This window comes from Tasmannia lanceolata, unplaced genomic scaffold (assembly GCF_043159265.1).
Source record: "Tasmannia lanceolata isolate RefF3 unplaced genomic scaffold, GAP_Taslan_0.1 ptg000015l, whole genome shotgun sequence".
NCBI classification, from domain to species: Eukaryota; Viridiplantae; Streptophyta; class Magnoliopsida; order Canellales; family Winteraceae; genus Tasmannia; species Tasmannia lanceolata.
In genome coordinates, this window is record NW_027518692.1 from 63,965,356 (window position 1) to 63,986,353 (window position 20,998).

Consider the following 20,998-nt stretch of genomic DNA (forward strand, 5'->3'; position numbering starts at 1 on the left):
GGGGGCCTACCTTAAACAAATTGAAACTACAAGGGTGTATTTGTCACGTTTTAAACTATAGGGGTGGAAGTAGATGTGTCAGAAACTAGAGGGGGTGTAAATGTAATTATCCCTTTAACTTTTAACTAACAATAGAAAAAAATGTACATATTATAACTTATGTAACTCGGGTCGGGTCGGGTCGGGCCCCTTCAAACCCGGCTCGACCCGAGATTCATGCGGGCTTTTGAATGCTGAACCCGGCTTGACCCGAAACCCATGAAACCTGAACCCGACCCAGGCTATTTTCGGGTCGGGTCGATGTGGGTCGGGTTTTACCCGGCTCGAGTTGCAGCCCTAATCACAGTAGTGACTGTAGCGCCACCTGTTTCTAAAATGGGAGATTTTATATTGTGCAAGCCTTACAACAATACGGTAGGGGTACCACCCTTGATATTTGATCCAACAGCAGCTCACTTTTTGAGCTTTTTGAGGAGCTGCTGTTGGATCAAATGTCAAGGGTGGTACTTCCAGTCTTCCACCGTACAAAGGCCTTATTCTTGTAAGCCCTTACACCATATAATTTCTCCTAAAATGATAGATACACATATTTTACCTATGAAAATATGAGCAAGCAAAAGTACAAGTGGGGTCAACTTGTTCTATGATCTAAACCATTTATCTGTTAGGCTTTGCTATGGATGCGGGAGGCATTAAAAGCCACTCCATGGCATGATCAGAACCCACCAATTTGTGGCCATTAAATGGACGGTGAGAAAGAGAAAGCAACACTTCTCTTCCATAGCAACACGCCAACATCTAATAACATGTGCTGGAATAGAAACCCGTACGGGTGTGGCTCTTTGGCTTAAAGTCGTGCGTATGCTCCCCAGAGAATCCCCCTGGACTTACCCGATGTGCGCGATTTTCCGCGATTTTCCTCTTCTAAAAAGAATGAAACGACTTTGAAGCATGATCTTACAGAAGCCAATCTCTTAGTATTGTGTCTCATACCCTCCCTGGTAATCAAAAGTTGGGCTGAACATACCTTGTAGTTTAACATCACTGGTGGTCCATAATCATTGATCCGTGGTAATCAAAAGTTGGGCTGAACATACCCTGTAGTTTAACATCACTAGTGGTCCATAACCATTGATCCATGGTGACCCATAACGCCCATGACGGGCAGTCGATAGCAAAAAATGGGCAAAGGTCCACATTCAACGAGTAAAATTTACACCAATTGGGTGGTTAAGATCTTCGAATTGCCATAACTTTGGAGAAGAGTAATGATCACCATACACACGTCATTGTCTTTTAGCATTTTGCAACATTCCAAACAGCCCAACTAAAATAATACATTTACATGCATATAGGCACAAATATGAAATAATAATCCCAAAATCTAGAATACAGAAAGTTCATCAAGGCCATATAGGAAAAAACCTTTGAATTCATTACCATAGATACTGCAGGCAGTTTGAGCTTCAATTCTTGGATCATTCTTTCTTATTGAGTCTCATCTTCTCTGCAACATCTCCACTATAAGGTGCAACGTGGTACGCGTACTGCTGCATGACAGAGAAGACAACCATCTCCACGCAAACCAAGACATTTTGCAGGGCTTCCTCGATGTGCTCTACATCTAACCAGTAGTGATGAGATTTTATTATTCCTGCTGCCACTAATATTTCAAGCATAATTCCCTGCCCACGATTAAAAAAAAGGCAATGGGTGAAAAGGTCTCAAAGGAAACATGTATCACCCTAAATGTAATAAAGAATCCTCTGTTTTCTAATACGCAGCGACGTGTGAGTTGGAAATACAAAGATACAACGATAAGAACATCAACTTTATCTCTTGTTGTTTCATAGAAATAATTGAATACTACTTGCATATTTTTCATGCGTTAATATCTATTTAGATATAATTTTATAGTTTTCATCGTACAAATAAACAATTGTGTAGATAATGACAAATCATGTGGCTGTATGGATTAGTTTAAAAACATTAAATTCTGAACTCAAATCAATTTAAAACTCGGTTTAGTTTTTCATGATTGAAATAATTTCAACTGATTTTCTGAGGTTTCAAGTGCCCTTTTATTACTATCATGAGAAGTGATGAATATTGAACTTCTGGTAACAGTGGGCTATGTAACAAGGAAACCCATTTCTTAAAAAGGAATGCCATGTTAGACACTTGTTGGTCCATAGCTACCTGGTTCATGGGCTTTCTTCTCAGTTTAAACTTGGAATGTACCCAGTACAATGAAGGGTTAATCAATTCATTTCCGGATCATCTGGTTGGAAGAATCTGACTTATTCCGATTCACTAATATAATGTACTCCATTTTTTTTAATGGCATTATAACATGCTCCATATTTATAGTATAGTTTAGTATTTGTCTTCAAATTATAGCTAATTTCCTTTTATAGATAAAAGCTAAGTTTTAGCTGTGCCAACCGTCCCATGTAAGTGAAGGCATGACATAAACTTAATTTTTTCAAACAGAAGCTATTTAATTCTGTTCTAAAATTTAATTTGTATTTTATCTTAATCGTATTCATTTCGTACATGGGGACTTCAGAAAGAAAGACAAAAGAAGCAGCAGCACTTCAAACGATAGAAAAGACATTAAAAAGAAGATTATTATTAAAATAAAAGGGTACTATTTAACTTGTTCAGTTAATTTTCAAGACTGAAATAATCAAGCACTACACTGTTCCAGTACAAAGGGTACCAGTTCATGGATCAGATCCTATGTTAATTAAACTAGATAACCCAATGGAGAAAAAAAGACTAACAAACTAATTAGGACAGAATCTCAATTGTTCTTTTTGTTCTTTTCAGCAATGATTTCCATATTATTTAGCTACACAATTAAATTTATATGCTCGTGAATATATTAATAATAACATATCTTTCAATACCATCAATTAACAGTATGGATTTGTTGGCACTAAACTGGCAAGCAGTTGCACGAGGAATTTACCTGCCAGAAGCAGAAGAAAACAATCCCTTTGATGCATAAGAACTTTGACAAAGGCTTATGGGGTGCCAACTCCTTTGCAAACACATGGTAAAAGATCACAAGAGAATAAAGAGCAAGGGAAACAGAGATGTTTAATATGATGCTGAGTGTCCAACTGACCCAACTGGTATACAACCCTGAAAGTTGAAGTAATATCATTAAAACAGAGCAGACTGGGCGAATGATAACAAACTGCCATGTCCATTGCTTGAGGAGCTTCAACGTGTGATGATCCAGACGGACTGTGTGAGGCTGTAGTTTCAGAAACAAAAACATCAAATATACATATTAGAACAAGATTGATAATATTTTGCCAGGTTTCACAGGCAAAAGGGGTAAATGTAAATAACGATGACGGTGGCAGTTTGATTTCTTGACTAGCATAGATCATATCGCCAAAAAGAAAAGAAAACGGCATGGAATTTATTTAAATGCTAAACAAGCTATAGCTACTCTCTCAACTCAATGGTAAAGCTGTTTGACATATATAAGTCATTTGCATAAAAAACTCCAGAAATAAGATACAATTCCTACGGTCCATTTTTTTCAGAAAAATAATTCCAAACGCTCCATTTATATGTGTTACCACTACTATTATAAGGGATTTTGTAGGCAATTTCACGAAAAGCCATTTTGTGGCTCACTTTTGCAGGAGAGAACAGCCACCTCAGATGAATTAAAAAATCTGCTAAAAAGCAAGCCAGTGTGGTTATTCTTTCCTGCAAAAGTGAGCTGTGAAATGGCTTTCTGCAAAATTGCCTAGCAAATCCCTTATTATAATCATCATCATCATCCACTCTTCAAGGCACTGATCAGAAAAATGAACTTCCAGGAGAAACTCTTATCAGTTTAGAAGAACAGGCACAGCAAAGGAAACATCAGATGTATTAAGTTTCAAATGTAAAAGCACACCTGAAAAAGAGTCACGGGGAAACTGTGGTGAATCTCTCTTCCTTTAATTCCATCTGGTACTATGTTTTTACTAATTGATATATTCAAATAACTGTACATCAGAGACAAGAACTTAGCAATCACCTGCAATCAGATAGAAACTTAGATATGATGCAGTGAAGCAATTTTATGTCAAGGCTATTCGGTAGTCTATGAAAAGGATAAGCTAAATCAGAACATGGGACTTACCAGAGCCTCATAACATTCTTTAACTGAGTCCAAGAACATGAAGGTGGCTTTACTTCCCTGAATATCCAGCAAGCCCATAAAGGAGTTGATGGCATATATAGGGGCCATCATTACGATGATAAGAATGGCCTTCTGCTCTTTTGGGTTTTTCCAGAAGAAGAGATGTTGTGATACCAATTGTAGTGTAAAATGCATTGAAAGCATCACACAACACCCTGACCCAAACAGAGTGAGTGTCCCACGGTCCATTTTTGTTATATCCATTATTGATTAGAGGAAACAACAGAGCCAGAACCTGAAAAGATAAACGGGCTGCTTAAGAATCTGAAAATTCAGGAATAACAGCTCTTGTTTTCTAGATTATAAATCTTACAAAGATTTCCATGATGACAAAAGATAAACTATCAAGATTTCCATGATGAAATATATAATTAGAGTTCCAAACACATGAAATTTCAAGTATCAAGGTTAAACCCCCAAAAAACACTTAAAAAGGCTTCATTAAGCATGCAAGCAATGTCCTAAATTTCAGAAATCATAAAATAACCCCAAGTTTCTAAATTTCGTCTCCAAAAATCATTGCTAAACTTCTTTAAGTGCTTTTTCACATTTCTCCTCCTAAAGGTGAACACGTTCAGTTATACTGGCAAATTGAAGGAAGATTCATTAAGATTTTCTACCTAAAGAGACTGAAGAATCGTCACAAGTGTGAAACACGATCACAAAACTAACACCTTAAATTCAAGAAATAAAAAATATTCCAACCAAATTTATAGAATCATCTTTCTTGGAGAATGGAAGATCCCATAAGGCTTCCAACACAAAAAAGAATGCAGTCCCTCGGAACAAATGCCTTCAATTAAAAAAAAAAAAAAAACAAGAAATATAACCTCGGCTTCCCAAAATTTCAACTCCATGAACACAGATTAAAAGTTCTCAAGATTCTAACACTTTCCCTCCAAATAATCATCATAACCACCAATCTTTAACTAATTAAATGAAGATTCAAGGAGTCTTTTCTAGACAAAACAATTAGCTGTATCATGTGAAATAACACATCCGCTTTTAGACATTAGAAATGCAATCCCAGCTTTTCCTGATCTTCCAGTCCACAAATCACGATTAAATTATTCAGTTTTCAACTTTAACTATTGGTCCTCCACATAAACCAGTTGCCCGCATTATCTCAAACCCGTTGCCTTTGATTCCAAGAGTCAGAAAAAATAGCAGTATAAGCTTTCTAAAACTTCCAAAGTCCACAAATCATGATCAAATTTACTCAATTTTCCCATTTCTCATCTAAATAAATGCTACATAAGTTGATGAATTAGCTTGGTGCGGGTGAGTCATTAGGTGGTTAACAATATCCTGTTTTTGGTAGGTAAGCTGGGGTTTGGTAGGGACCCTTACCGGTTTACGAGATAAAAGAGAAAGATGATACATTCATGTGTACAAAACACCATCCCTAACTCGGAACACGTGATAAAGGGAGATCCAAAACTCGGGATAGACAAAAAACGGAGCACTAAAGTTCAAATTGCTCAATACTCTTGAGTTACATAATCGGCTAACTTGATGGGAGCATGTTGGGATCTTTGGGAGTGTCTTAGGTAAGGAATGCAAGGGTATTCCTTCTTTGGAACCGTTTGGCATGGTTCACCTACAGAGTAGGTTTCCAAAGGTGTTTGAGAATCATTTTTCGAATTTACTTGGTCCCATTTGATGTGTGTTGCGTTTGTTGTCAAGGATTGAAAAAACCGTTTACCAGTTGGTCTTTTGGCAAGGGTCCACATGAAGCACGTCATTACTTACCTTCTCCAGGTTTTTTTTCCTTCAGTTGGAATATCTGCCTTCTTTTGCCTTCTTTCCGATCTGACTGGAATGAGTCCTCTATCATGGTGCTTCTTTTGGTTCACTAGCCTCCATTCTCGAGTGTGAATTTTTTTCGACATTGCTGATTTTTACTACATGTGATGGTCGACTGGCTAAAGTCTTGACAGTTGCTGTAGGCTTTAGGCTTCCACTCATACTCGACTTTTTGAAAGTGAACTCCCATAGGAGTGATAGGTTTGATGGTATCTGAGAGGATCTTCCGGACATCAATCTCTATGCAAAATCTTGCATAGCTTAGCCTTGACATCTCTGTTGTAGGGGTATCCATATAGAGGGGCTTCCCAATTTTACTGGCTATTTTTTTAAGATTGTGGGGTGTCCTAAACTGGAGATGGAGGCCTAGGAGCCGAACCCAAATGGGTATTGTCGTTAGGCTTAGGCGTTCGAGGGAGATCTCCGGGGACCAACTTTGTAATATCAACAGTATGCCTCCATAGTTGTGGGTTGTTGTTTCAAGGACATGCGCATAGTCTTTTGAGTTTGTGAATTTGAAGAAGAAGAATCTATTGTCCAAGGTGAAGAGCTGAAGCTCCCCTATTGGGTTCCATTTCCTAGCGAAATAGTCTCTGAGAGTAGTGAAGTAGGGCTGTAGACCTAGGAAGTATCCAACCAGGCAGTTTGCACATTTGCTTTGAGCCTCCCCTACGTCTTCTTCGCTGAAGATCACTTCTAAGTCTTCTTCTTCCTCCTTTAAAGGGATGTGGTCTAGTTTTGTGTGAGTTAGGTGTGATGTGTTTGGTGGAGACAAGGAGCTTTCATCATGGACCTTGATCCTAGAATAAAAAGGACCTAAATGATAGGCCATAGTGGAGAGGAAAAATATCCTTCAAGGGTGTTTCTGACTGCATAAGCAACAAGCCACCAAAGGGACTTTAAATTTTGGAATCAAAGACGGATCAGATGTCGGAAGAGATGTGAAAATCCACATGCCCCACGGGAGAACAATCAGCTTTAATTGGGAGACTTGCACCCTAACTCTCTTCTGATTTCTCTTTTGCATATCCGATTTGTTCGACAACCAAGATCTTCATTGGCATCAGAGCTCAAAAATCTTGTTTTCTGTTGGTTTTCATAGGAAAAATGAGTTTGATATGATAAAAATCGGAGGCTTAGTGCTGGCTGTATAGTCAACTCGCCAGTTGACTCGGCTGTCTTCAATAATCACCGATCCTCCGCGAAGGTTCAATTGAAAGCTTGAATCCTTCTAGGTCGTTGTTGGCCGCAAGTTGGAGTAAGCTGGAGAAAGAATCTTCGGTTTTGACGGACAAATGGTTCATGTCTTTGGTTTCTTCTGGAGGTGTAGATAGGGATGATGAGGGTTTTAAGAGCTCCGGACCACCACACATACTCTGAAACCCTAGAAATCCACCTGAACTCCAGAAGTGTTCGAAAGAAAAAAAAATTCATACACAGCGAGATGAGGTCTTTTGGCAGACACAAAAAACTATACTAACACAATCAAGCACAATTTCTTCAGAAAAATGCCCTAAAGTAGGAAAAGATGGCGAAAATCACTCAAGATTTATAAAACCTAGAACACAAAGGACTACAAATGGAAAGCAAAACACGAAACGGGGGATCCATCAAATCGTATTAGTTCTTTATCATGATAAGAGATTGAAAAAAACGAAAAAGGAATTCATAATAGATGAGGAGCGCTTACAGAGAAATCCGAGATCGGTCGGAGAAGATCTAGTAAGAGCAGAGAGCGCGTTTTCTTCGTCTCAGATATATGGGTCTATGTGAGATAAAAATGCGAGCGTAAGTTAAATTTAAGAAGAAAAGGGAAACTGGATTGTCCATTACTCGTCTGATTTTCTACACTGAAAAGGAGCTGCTGCTACTGCCACTCGCGATGCACGAAACTACTATCCCTGTTCGGATGGTTTGGTTGGGATTATAAATAGTCGATCTATTGTACAATTGATTATTCTTAAAAGAGTGTTCTGTAAGTGTAAACTGATATAACAATCGCTTATAAATAACAATCCGATTATGCGATTGTCATAAAACACACATACCCGTGTATAATCAGCCATTTTAATGCGAGGCGGAGATTTCCAAAATTCCGAATATTCGTTTTCCAATAATACCCTCAAAGAATTTCAAAAATGACAACATTATCCCAGATCTAAATATTCTCTTTCTCGACAAACACTCTCCAACCCTAATTCCCTCGAAACCCTACTGATACCTACCTGCAAAAAACCCTAACTCCATCGAAACCCTACCTGCAAAAAACCCTAACTCCATTACTTTCTCCCGATAACCTTGTGAAGCCCTAACCAGATAAAGAGATGGACGCTAGAAACCCTAGACTTTGTGAAAAAAATCCTACATTCAACACTCTCCCCTACTTTGGAAACTCTAAATCCTTCAATCTTCTCTTTTCTCCATTTTCACTGTATTTTTCGAGTATTAGGGTCTCGAGTTTGTTCCATGGGTATTACAGACATAACATGTTATAAGAAACTCGGATGCAAACACTGATGGATATAACATGTTTATTTTTCATTCTATTCCTCCTTCTCCAAACATCTTGGTATTGGGTTTTCATCACAAAACAGTTGTACCCATTTCCATTTAGACCCCGGAAGGGATAACAGGTCTCCATCCAAACACCGCATAAGTTACAAATCCAGTGGACAAAAAGAAAAGGCTGCTGATAGTAGCACTATCCTGTTTTGATAAATGCACTAACTCATCTTGTCTTTTATTAATTAAACATTTGTCAGAGGATATTACAGTTCCCAGAAGGCTTTTAGAAGCCAAATAAAACAGAAAAGACAAGCTAAGTTTGTGCAGTTATCAAAAGTGTGTGACAGATCCGATAAGATGTTGTGTCCCAACCACCAACCTAACTACTAAAGAATGGTTGGAATCTAATAGCAATTAAGGTTGAGTTTCATACCCATTCTCTTGTTCATGTTTTTGAAACTCCAAAATCACTTTCACCCACCGATTCCATTCTTCGGAACAAAATGCTCTTAGCCCCATTTTGGATTGCAGGAATTCTTTTGAAAAGTTTGGAAATGAAACGTATTTCGAAAATTTCCTACAAAAAAAATATATTTACTTCAAGGTACCATAGATTTATGATAATATCCCTCTAAATTAATCACACTCATATCATTTCTAAAAAAAATTCTCTCTAAGAAAAACTTTCCACCAGAAAATTTAGTCTGTGTCACAGGGCCTTAGGGAAGGTAAAAATCAGGAATCAGTATAGGAAATCACTGTTTAATGGACAAAGTTCCTCTCTTAAAGGGATAGAGTTACCAAATCTGTGTGGTTTTTGGCCTATAGCCAATCAATGCATTAGAGGAATGGTTTGGTCCACATAAATAGATTTAAGATCAAATATATAGAATTTTCTTGTTTAATGATAGAAAGAAGAAAAAAGAGAAAGCAAATCCCCAGAATTAACCGATCCATGAGGACGATATAACCAATCTGTCATTTTGAATTGAGGTAATTGATGCAACCATCGTAAAGATCATTTAGGTGGAACCCATGAGCCCTACTTCTATAGCTTCTATTTAAGAGCGCTTGGACCCTCTATATGAGACCACTTACCTCCGCTGCTGCATCAACCTTGCTCATTTACGTCCAGAATAGAGAATGGGAGTTCCTAAAGCTGGTCGGTCACCTTTGCATCTCGAACAGGGTAATGGCCTAAGTGTGCTGCTCAGAAATCAACCTTTCACCTTTATGTGAACGACTGGGTTTGTCTCAGCCTTCCACACACTCAACATCAATGGCTCCCAAATTACCCCACTCCAAAAAAGAGCATCTGCTCGATGGGAGACTAGACTAATTCCAGCCAAAATTCATGGGCAACTATTGATGAACATTCTTACAGAGAAGCCCGACGAAACTATTGAGGAAGACTTGGATGTCGACAAGGGTTATTTCGCACTTTTTTCACCAGAGATGATTGTTGAGATTGAAATGAAATTGGTTTCTTCTTGCTGAAACAAAAAAGAAAGTGAAATGCAGTGTTGTGGATGAACATTCTCATTCTTCAAGTAATCCTTTTACACTTGATTCTTGCCTTCTGCTATGACCAGACTAAAATTCCACATGAATCACAAAATATAATGTGATTAAAATGGAAATTTGGCATTTAAAAATTTACATCAACGTGTTAATTTACAACATTACATTGACTAAATATTACCTCTGCGAAGAACATCTCTTGCTGAGAGAATCTTCTGACATGAGCTTCCGGATTAGTTCCTGAAACCTTTCCGCACCTGGTCCAGGATGAAACACTGAATCCTTGCCTCTCAAAGAGCACGGGTTGGACCCATTGTCTGAGCTCGCAATGCACCACGCTCCAGGAGGAAACTGACCGTCTGGCCTACGCAAGAGTTCGTGGTCGATCTTGTCTAAGACAGGGTCCTCCTTTCCGAATTTTCGAGCAAATGGTGCTCCGCTTTTTACCATGTTGTCAAAATCCTTGATCGTTAATGAAAGAGGGTGCTGCTTAGGAGGATTATCCCAAGCAATGTAGTGGAGGTCATGGCTCAAAGTGGTGTTGCGGAACTCTTCTAAGTTACAGATCAAGGTGTGAAAGTAACCTTCCGGGGAGGAAACAAAGTTCGTGTAGTACATTAGAAGAGTACGGGGGAGGTTCTCCCACCCCCATATACAGTATTCGAGGAAGGACCTTGTCAGCATTACCCATGCCGAACCTGTAATTGGGAAGAGCAGAATACAAAATCATCAAACAAGGCAAGCCTGGTTAGAATAGCAAGTCACTGCTTTGAAGGAATTCAAGTACTGGGCCTGGTCTAAACAGAAAATGAAATGCGCAGTCTAAACAGATTAATAGAATTTACCAGTGAATAACTTGAAAGCTGTCGGAAGCTCCCGACGTGAAGTAGTCAGGAAAATATCGGACTTTTTAGAAAAGTAAAGACCCGGGTCAATGATGATTGGTAATGCTCGCTGGTTCCTGTAGAATACGTGGGGTGAGCAGGAAGTAGAACTGGCTAGGAAAATTGTGAGTTGTACAAATTACATTAACAAACTTACACTTTCCAGCCAACAGTACGGTTATGTTCAATGAAATTGAGGTCCCTCGGCAAATAAGATAGAACATGAAGCAGATCTGCCCAACAATCCCAAAAATTAGATTCTTATTATGCAGTCGATTCAGAGAAAAAAATATTAGTGAAAAGAAAAGACCCTTTATAGTAACAATCAAGATTTCCAACTTTGAATAAAACGAGGAGCAAATGGAGAGAAAAACATAACATGAGTAGTGGAGGCAATTGTTAGCAACAAGATTTTATTTTTATTTATTTATTTATAAAAAGTGACAATTTTATTCAAAACCACGAATGAAGATACATCACAGGAGACAAGATGTCCCCATATCTACCATTACAACCCTAACGAAACCTGGTATCCGGGAATATCCAGTATACCATTACCTTTACATGCACACTTAACTACCTGTACAGGGGACGCAACCCAACAAGCTGACTAAACATTAATCAGTGAGCAGAGATAACAGATCAACTTCCAAACCGCCAGTTTCTAGAGATCCTTGAATTATCTCTACGGTCTCCTTCTCCACATCTTCCATCGTGAATTTATCAGCTCTTTCATAGTTTCATTGGCTGACCCTCCCACATCGTGAAAATTAAAGTACGCAAATTAAAGTACATAACGGGTTGAAGCAGTCTCCCCGAGCATGGTTTAAGTGATTTAGCCAGGCCATGAAGAGATTTGGGTATTCACAAAGCCACGTTGATCACACATTTATTAACAAGAGTGGTTCTCTAATCAAGATTTTCAGTGTATGTGGATGATATTGTGGTGGCTGGAAGAAATTCCTCAAAAACTACTCAATTGAAGGCTGTTTTAGCAGCTGATTTTGAGATCAAGGTCCACGAAGTGTATTTTTACTTCTCAAAGGAAATGTGCCTGGTACTTACTCAGGGATATTGGAAAGTTGGGGTTTCAGACAGCATAGAAACCTACTGATCTAAGTCACAAGTTAAGTGGCTTGGATGGGCCTCTCTTGTCTGATATTGGTATCATAGGTTGGTTGGTCGGCTTCTATACTGGTCTCTATCGCCCTGATATTAAGTACGCAGTGGGTGTGGAGAATTAGTGTATTTTTTTTAATGGTAAAGATTATTCTATTAATAGAAAAATGAGACCAAGGGTGTCCCACAATTGCATAGAAACAAAAAGCGATAAAGCAAAGGAATTACAATCAGAAACAAAAGTTACGATCCCTCAGGGTCGGAGAAAACCATAGAGTTCCATACTCTCTTTAGAGACCTCCTCTCTAGCTAATTTGTCCGCCTCACCATCGGCCGATCGTCTAAAGTGGGAAAAAGATATCTGCCGCGCCATCCCAATCCTATCTTGGATTTCATCAAAATTAAGGGGTAAAACTTCAAGGGGCTTTATGAGGTCCTTGAAGCCATCTGATCGTGTTTAGTCGGTCCCCTTCAAGTACCACCTTGTTCAAATCTTCATTCTTTAGCAACTTGATTCCCTGGTGAATGGCTCAAACTTCCGCTTCATTAGCATCTGCTATACTTTACATGCCCATTTTACTCCCCCATGTTCATCTCTTAAAATACCTCCAATGCCAGATGGGCCTGAATTTCCCATGCTAGAGCCGTCAAAAGTAAGTCTCAGGAACCCTTGGGCTGGAGGTGCCCAATGTTGCACTACCATTTGTGAGTTGCTTGAGCTATTGCAAATCTCTTTCCACCCATGACATAAATCTATAGCCATTACCATTTCTTGGAGAATTAGTATATGCATTCTCCTATGATTCAGCAGCTCGAAGCAGTCGAGAGGATCGGTTGCTGTCTGAAGTCTTGCTCATGGAAAGGATTATTATTTGGAACCATGGTCAATTGAATATTGAAGCATTTTCAGATGTTGATTGGGCAGATTCAGTTGATGACAACAGATCTACCACTGGATAGTTCAGTTGATAACAGGAGATCTACCACCAGATATTGTATCATTGTAGGTCATAATCTCGTTACTTGGAGTATCACAAACAAACTGTGAACTAGATCGAACACGAAGGCAAAATATAATGTTATGGCTGATGGAGTGGCAGAATTACTTTGGGTGCAATGCCTTTTGAAGGAGTTACAGGTGTATGTTCCACATCCTATGCTGTTGTACTGTAACAATTAGACAACAATCAACATATCAAATAATTCTATCCAGCAGGACTACACGAAGCACATTGAGGTGGACATTCACTTCATTAGTGAACGTGTTCTGCCTAAAGAGATGTTTCTCTTTGTTCTTCTTGGTCATCAACTCATTGATGTCCTAACAAAAGGAGTTGCAAAGTCCCATTTTGCCTTCATTTTATCCAAGTTTGGCATGATTGATATTTGGGATTTGCTAGCGTCCATCACAGAAGGCATTTTGCAGATGGCTTGTTGCATGTGAGAGCAGCCACACCAGCTCACTTTTTCAGCAGATTTTGTCTTCATTCATGATGTGGTTGGTCTGACATGCAACAGGCCATCCGCAAAATGCCTTCTGCGATGGACGCTAGCAAATCCCTTGAAATTTATGCTCATCTTAAGTGGGAGTGTAGGAAATAAGGGTTATTTCTTGTATGGGAATTACATTGTATTTGTGGGGTATTTATGTCTTATTTATGTAATGTAGTGTTTTATCATTAATATACAAGAATGGCCAAGGGGGGTACTATTCCATTTACTCCATCTCTTCTCTCTCCTCTTCTGGAACCTCTCTCTACTACTCTAACCTCCGGTGACTCTAACTCGTATCATTCTTTCTTTCTTTTTCAAAAAATGCCAACTGAGATTGAGGGAGACAGATACAGAGTATACTACTTTTTCTATAGTTAGGGTGGTTTGTCCTCATAGAAAAATTGGCAATTAGAAGGTCAAAACACTTTTCCATGCGGAATGGTAGGAAGATAGAATTCTTGGGTGATATCCCATGAAAAGACCTTAACAGAGTACCAACTACAAAAGCAACACATTGCATGGCCAATTTTCATGAACATATTATCTCAATACAACAAACTCTTTGGCTGTTTTGCAGAATATGTGGATCGTGCCAATTGAGATTAAGGAAGCCAAAAACAGAAGATGCTCTTTTCTCTATTTTAGTGTTTTTCTTGCATCTTCTCAAAGCTTACAAGAGGTCTCCAAGAGAGATGCACCGTAATCATGCTTGAAATGCATTCCATTAATTCAATTCTCAGTTCCGTGATGTTTGTAATTTATATGATCACAAAAGATATAGACTCCGAGTACTTGAGGCATCAGTATTGGTTTGCATTAGAGAATGATAAAACTATACTGCCAAAAAAATAAAAATCAAAACTGATTTTTTCGTGCATCACTAGTTCACTACCTGACATTCAACAGGGTATATAATATGACAGGCAAAAAAGAGCAAAAAAAAACCATTGGGAAGAAAGCAAAGACAAAAAGACATTGATGCAAACTTGCATGTATAATTTAATTTATGTGGCCATAGACTTGGTGATATAGCATTATAGTCCTATTTTATTTACCATCTACTAAGCAATACATACTAAATGTATCAATAATGTGGACCTAATATGATTATGTATTAACACAAGGATCACAGTGTTGTTAAATGTCCAAGATGTCACTCTCCTTTCACATTTTCTGACAGACTTCCAGTTCTCATAATAAATGTCACAAAGCACCTATCTAAAAAATATTGTGCTATAAGCATTGCAGTAAGTACAGAATAAATTTGAGCATGTTTAAATAGAGACAACATAAAAATCTGGGAAGAAAATGACACCAAGAATGTATTTGTTCTCTAAACACAAGATTCTCAATATAAGCCAGCAGGAACAACAGAAGGAAAAGAGAACCAAATGGCAAAAATAACATATCAATAACTGCAGAGATGAGCAGATGCAACTGCAAAAGAATAGCAGTTTCAAGTATTTTTGCTAACAGGGTAAATAAAAAGTAAACGGCTGCACTGACCATCTTGTGTGACAAGAGGATAATCGGATGCGCTGAGATTTATAAACCAGTCCCACAACAGTCCCTCCTTCAGCAAAATTGCTATAGCTTGAAGGGTACAAGCAATCATTGTAGGGCCCTTATAAGTTACCAAATTGGCTTGTGCCATTACACGCACATTCTGCACCTCATGAAAGGTAGGATCACCCTTCACAAACATGGTCAAGTCTATCCTTTCCCGAGGAGGAGCCTCAAGATCCAAATGCAGAATATATTGATTTCTTGGATGATATAGAGCCTGCAAGGCCCTTCTCATTCTTGGGCTATCACCTTTTGTCCCCGAGATAAGATAAGCTATCCGTGGTGCTTCCACTTCCGAAACCTTGGGTTGGTTGAACGATTTCTTTAAATCTGATTCCACAAAATACGGACTAGAGTCCTCCATTCTAGAAAATGAAGCAAAATCAAAGGACAAAGAATCTCCACCATATGAAGATGAGAAAAGCCCAAATGCGGCTGCCAAGAACAGAGTAAATGAAACGAGCAAACTCGCTAAGAATGGAAGAAACCACCTTCTGTCACTAAACGGCCTTCCTGAGTGATGATTAGCATTTTTCCTCATAACTCTTTGAACCACTTGATAGAACAATATTTTCTTTAAGTTCCAGATTCCTTACAGCAGATAACTAAACTGTAGAAACCAATCTATCTTGGGAAACAACTGGAAACCCCAAGGAAAAGCGAAAGGCAAAACGAATAGCAGTAAGGAGCTTCGGTAACAATACCAAAGCCGCCTTTTCCTAAGAAGGAATAACATTTAACTCCAGGCTTAATTTCTTTCAGCAAGGCATCAATTTTCGATAAATTTGATGTGCATACAAATACCATATCATGGTGGTAACCGCTTTTCTCCCACTCTTCTTTAACAGCAACTGTAAAGTTCTGTACTCCTGTAAACTTGTAAAAGGCTCGGTTCAATTTCTGGATTTCGTTTCGAGACCGCAGCATAACATGCAAATAAACACAAAAATGACCCCCCCCAAAAAAAAAAAAATCTAATGAGGTTAATTGCACTTCATAATATTAAACTCGATGGATTAAAATCTGCAATAATACATGGAAACAAAGTCACTATTTTTTTTTCCAGAAAAAAAGAAACTGAGAAAGGCCTAATACAGCTAAAAACAAGAGAAAACACAACAAATAGATAAAGTCACCAAAAGATAAAGAAAATGGATAAATTTGTAGGACAAGATAAAGTGAGAAGATCGGATATTTCCAATTTAAGCACCAGATCTACCGATTTGCAGAAGAATTTCCTAATTTATTTAAGAAAAGAAGGTCTGGGCCGATGTTTCCATGGAAAGATTCAGAACTTTAAATGAAGAGAAAGTTGAAAAGGAAAGAGGAGAAACGAAATCTTTCATTAAATAGTTAAATGAGAAGTTCCCGATTGGTTGAAGAGGGAAAGAGGATCGGAAGAAGAAGATATACCTACTCGAGAAACGCGGATTCCTCTAGAATTCCCTTGAAGTAGAATGAAAAATAAGGATGTCGCTTTCTTTTATTCCCAGAGCTTGGATTTGTTAGGAGATAATTTAGGGCAAGCCAAATATGTTGGAAAGAAGAGGAGATAGTGGGAGATCGGATGTTGAATTCTTCATTTAATTTAATTTAATTTAATTTACTTAGAAGAAACAAATATAATATGATGAGAAAAAGGAAAGAAAATTCTGTCTTCTGTCTGATTCTCAACTATGTCTTACTTGAGTCGTGCGGGTGAGATGAGATCCAAGCTGTATTAGATATTCTTGCAAGCCCCACCTAACTATGTTAATGTCTGTGTCTTCAATCTCATCTACATCGTTCATTAGATGGACCCACTATAGAGAGATGCTATAGCTTGCGATTCTCATACTCAGATCAATGGTTTGGATGTTGATCTCACATGACCGTTGTGACAACGTTTATAGTGATGGTAATTATTAAAAAATTTACTCTCTAAATGCCCCTAGTCCTATGTCATAAATGACCAATACACCCTCCCTCTCTCTCTCTCTCTCTCTCTCTCCGATTGTAGTTTTTGAAACTTAATCGTGATCTCTGTCTATGTGTTAGTGTAAATGACATGTTACTATTAGATTAGGTTGAACTCTCACCATTGGATTTTGTCGGTGACACTACTCTGGCCTTTTAATGAAGAGAAGAGTTGGTGGAAATTCTTCACCCCACCAATTCATCCGTAGAATCCTTTTGTCTGTCTTTAGTAAAAATTTTGCAACCAAACACCACCGCTCTATTTCGATTTTATTCACTCCTCGGATTACAACCCTCATTTTCCTACAAACACCCATCCCCATAATTTGATATCCACACTGCTCTTAAATATTTGCACAACGAAATGTAGAATTTTTAGGACCTCCAAGTCGTACATATAAGAATCATAATCACTGTATATTAGAGTAAGAGCGACACTTTAATTCGCATAATATGTAGAACAATAAGGACATGTTCGTTTAAGATTATGCCAAGTGACTGTGAGTAGAAAACCAATTATTGGATGTTTAGGCCCTGTTTCTTTAAGATTATGACAACCGATTATGAGTGTCAAACTGATTATTTGACTCGATTTAAACCTAATTTTGAGTCCAATAATCGGTTTGGCACTCACAATCGGTTGTCATAATCTTAAACATACCGGCCCTTAATTTTGACTTCAAAAATTGGGTTTGGACTCACAATTGGTGGGCATAATCTTAAACAAACAAGGAATTAGAAATAAATTCTTTGATTTCTGACAAATTGCATTGCAGAGCCAACCAAGCATTAGCCCAGTCATGTGACAGCGCCGCATACCTGCAAGCGACCTCCCGGACATGTAAGACAAAAGTTCCGGCTGCTCGTACTAGCTTGGTAGAACTTGTGATCCTGCGCTCACAAACAAAGCGTCAGTGGGCCCAGAGTTGTGGCTCCGGGTGGCCACTTTGACACTCAGGTAAGAGATGGGCAACACAGACAAAAAGGGGACGCAGGGAAAGTGTGGGAACCAGAACAAGTTACCAACAAGATGGGGGAATGAATTGGATGCCCGGTTTGAGTGTGTGGATGCCCTTTTATAAGGGAGGAGACCCATGATGTCCATGACGCCAATCATGTCTTTAATTCCCCCCACGTGTAGCGGAATGGGAGGCGGTTACAATCGCGGGGGCGTGATCCTAGGAATATCAAGGCGGAGTTGATGGGATGGCAGTCTTGGCGCGAACCTTTAATTTCTCTCTCTGACATGATGGAGTGTCGGTACCGATGATTCTGGATGTGTACGCTGCGTGTGTGGTGTGGATTCGGGGTGAGGTTGGTTCCGTTGGTCCCCTTGCATGGGCTTATGTCGAATGTGTTTTGTGAAGTGGTCTTTGGATGGGAGCCGAATATACCGAATTTACCGCCACACCAATATGACAAAAATAATCCATTCTTAAGCAATTAAATTGTCAATCCACAATTAAATAACCATAATCCTATGAGAATAATTATCCCTTTCATGTAGTTCCCACAACCTATCCCAAGTGAAATAAATTAAGGAATACGAAGTCTCTAACAATACTAACGTAAATGGACAATGTCTTGCAAAGGGAGACATGAATACAAATTCTCTGGATTATCCCAACTATCTATGGATTATCCCAACTATCCCATCAATGGACAATGTCTTGCAAAAGGAGACTTACCAAAAAAATAAGCAACGCTTGATGTTGTAGTTCTGTAATCCAATGGTTATATAAATGCTACCAAAAAAAAGGAAAAAGCAAAGCTTAATGTTCAACTTTTATAATCCAATGGTTATAAATGCTTAGGCCCTGCATGTTTTAGATTTTGAGACTCCATTTTAAGTTCAAAACTGATTATTGGGATATTTTTAGCTTTTTTGTCTAATTTTTAAGTTCAATAATCAGTTTTGGACATAGAATCCTTTCTCAAAATCTAAAGCGGCTCGAAAAGTTGTCTCGTTTCCGACGGTTTTGTAGGATTTGGTGGGATACAAAATTAGAAATTTAGGTTTTTGGAAAACCTAGTTATAAAAGCTCTTCTAACACGGCCAAGTCTCTTTGTATGGCGGCTACAAAGAGGAGGCGTGGAGAGAGACAAAAAGAAAGAAAAGGAAAGAGGCGTAAGTTTTCTCTTGGGTTTCTTTTCCGATTTCTTGAGGTGTTTCTCTCGGGTTTTTCTTGTGTATGGTCTCGATTGAGAAGCAAGGGAAATGGTTTCTGATTTGTGGGTTTCAGATCAATCCATTGTAATCATCAATCCATTGTAATCCTTGTAATTTTGCTTTCTAGTAGTGGAAGAGCGTGTTCTCGCTCGTGGACATAGGCGCATCTTGATTCTTGATCATACCACATAAAATCTTGGTGTCCTGTGGTTTCTATTTACTTTTAATTTTCCTTTTATTTATGCACAATCATATCAGATTTTGACTGAGGATTTTCTCAACAAAAGCAAACATGACCTTATTTCTCAACCAAAAAAAAAATAAATAATAAATAAATAAATAAATATATATATATATATATATATATATATATATATATATATATATATATATATATATATCTTTTGTTTTTTTTGTTTTTTGTTTTTGGTGACGCAAGGTGTCCCCACCCCCTTCGGAAGTAGGACTATTCCCTAAGGATGCACGCAGTGGCCCACAAACCACGCGCATCAGGATAAGTCCAGGGGGGATTCGAAAACTCGTCACCATGGAGCAAACTCGTGACTTTATGCCGAAGAGCCAACACCCTTTTATTTTTGTATAAGGGTAAAGGGGTTTTTTATTTTTTCCTCTTTCTTGTATCAGGGTTGGTTAGCGGTAAGGTTTTATGTCCGTCCTCCTCTTGTAATTATTTTTTTTCCGTATCAATAAAAATTAAAGGCTCCGCCCCAAGTTCCTAGACAAAATCTGGGTTTTTTTAAAAACAAAAGCAAACTTGACCTTTTTTTTTCAAGTTATCAACAACAAGCTGAGCTCTTTTAGACGAAGGATCATGCTCTCCTACTTGAGAAATTATATGGTGGCCGACCATGTAGAAACAAGGGCGGAGAGAAACTCCCCACCCTTGATTTTGGATCCAACAAAAAGTAAAAAAATAGGGCTTTTGTTGGATAAAAAAATCAATGGTGGTATGGTTTTCTCTCTCGGACCTTTACATGTAAAGGTCGACCACCATATAAAATCTCTTCCTAAAGTGGGTGGTACCTTGTCAAACTTCTTCGTGCACTTCGCATGTGAAAGTATGCACTTCACGGTAGCATGTCATAAATTCATTAGGTCAAGTAGCAGGCATCTGCAACCGTCTATTCATTCATTTGTTTGGCATCGAATTGAAAGAAGAAGGATACTCTTAAGTTAGCAATCACATCATCTTGATTTGGATTTTTAATTTCAAGCTCAAAGTTTGTCTCCATTCATGAGGTGGGTGGTCTGAAATGTGAAATGCCTTTTGCGATGGTCCCTAGCAAATCCCATATAAAGTTTAGAATTTAGAAATGCCAATAAAAAAAACATGTATGTCGACGATATCTGTTTTGGGGGCCTCATTAAGCTTTTGGTGGCCCAAAATCCAAGTATGATTTTTTAAGAAAGATATATAAGAGAATGATGAAAGCCATGGCCGCCATATATATATATAGTAAAAAAAGGGTACGTATTTTTGAAAAACCTCGTCAGCTCCCATGAAAGGATTTTCGCATATATGAGAGCAGGAGATTCAGATGGAAATATGAATCTCCGTGTCAGTATCGTTTTGTCCAACTCAGATTTTATTTTTTTAATTCCTTCTAAATGGTTTTATTTTTCTCGAGGAAACGCATTTCGTATCTCTTCTCCTTTCCCACGTTTTCTCCATCAGATTTCTCGGCGGAGGGCGTTCGCTATTTTCTTGGTTTTGAAAGAGACCCACTTGAGAAATCTTTTTAT

The 20,998-nt window shown here is 38.4% G+C and overlaps 2 protein-coding genes across 7 annotated transcripts; both read right to left on the bottom strand.

The window, feature by feature from the left end:
• Positions 1 to 1,222: 1,222 nt before the first annotated feature.
• LOC143893019 (uncharacterized) lies at positions 1,223 to 8,588 on the bottom strand. 2 transcript variants are annotated; one of them, XM_077397954.1, is made up of 6 exons: positions 8,278 to 8,588; positions 8,068 to 8,244; positions 4,154 to 4,448; positions 3,926 to 4,048; positions 2,975 to 3,265; positions 1,223 to 1,685 (listed from the first exon to the last, which is right to left on the bottom strand). In XM_077397954.1, the coding sequence occupies exons 3-6, from the start codon at positions 4,415 to 4,417 to the stop codon at positions 1,479 to 1,481; spliced, it is 885 nt and encodes a 294-aa protein (XP_077254069.1). In that variant the 5' UTR covers positions 4,418 to 4,448; positions 8,068 to 8,244; positions 8,278 to 8,588; the 3' UTR covers positions 1,223 to 1,478. The 2 variants fall into 2 exon arrangements, with proteins under 2 accessions (XP_077254069.1, XP_077254068.1); XM_077397953.1 differs by lacking the exons at positions 8,068 to 8,244; positions 8,278 to 8,588 and adding an exon at positions 7,710 to 8,010.
• A 335-nt stretch (positions 8,589 to 8,923) lies between these two features.
• On the bottom strand, positions 8,924 to 16,734 carry LOC143893017 (beta-glucuronosyltransferase GlcAT14B-like). Of its 5 annotated transcripts, none has more exons than XM_077397950.1 (6): positions 16,526 to 16,734; positions 15,049 to 15,977; positions 11,087 to 11,162; positions 10,891 to 11,006; positions 10,227 to 10,743; positions 8,924 to 9,101 (listed from the first exon to the last, which is right to left on the bottom strand). In XM_077397950.1, the coding sequence occupies exons 2-6, from the start codon at positions 15,647 to 15,649 to the stop codon at positions 8,939 to 8,941; spliced, it is 1,473 nt and encodes a 490-aa protein (XP_077254065.1). In that variant the 5' UTR covers positions 15,650 to 15,977; positions 16,526 to 16,734; the 3' UTR covers positions 8,924 to 8,938. The 5 variants fall into 5 exon arrangements, with proteins under 5 accessions (XP_077254065.1, XP_077254064.1, XP_077254063.1 ...); XM_077397949.1 differs by having other exon boundaries at positions 15,049 to 16,008; XM_077397948.1 differs by having other exon boundaries at positions 16,522 to 16,734.
• Between the last annotated feature and the right edge of the window lie 4,264 nt (positions 16,735 to 20,998).

Excerpts from the sequence above, each read along its gene's own strand:
- LOC143893017 (XM_077397950.1), bottom strand. The coding sequence starts at position 15,649 with ATGAGGAAAAATGCTAATCATCACTCAGGAAGGCCGTTTAGTGACAGA. Across the intron at positions 11,007-11,086 it reads CGTACTGTTGGCTGGAAAGT|GAACCAGCGAGCATTACCAA; the intron begins GTAAGTTTGTTA and ends CGTATTCTACAG. Across the intron at positions 10,744-10,890 it reads AGCTTTCAAGTTATTCACTG|GTTCGGCATGGGTAATGCTG; the intron begins GTAAATTCTATT and ends TCCCAATTACAG.
- LOC143893019 (XM_077397954.1), bottom strand. The coding sequence starts at position 4,417 with ATGGATATAACAAAAATGGACCGTGGGACACTCACTCTGTTTGGGTCA. Across the intron at positions 4,049-4,153 it reads AAGAATGTTATGAGGCTCTG|GTGATTGCTAAGTTCTTGTC; the intron begins GTAAGTCCCATG and ends ATCTGATTGCAG. Across the intron at positions 1,686-2,974 it reads TTTTCTTCTGCTTCTGGCAG|GGAATTATGCTTGAAATATT; the intron begins GTAAATTCCTCG and ends AATCGTGGGCAG.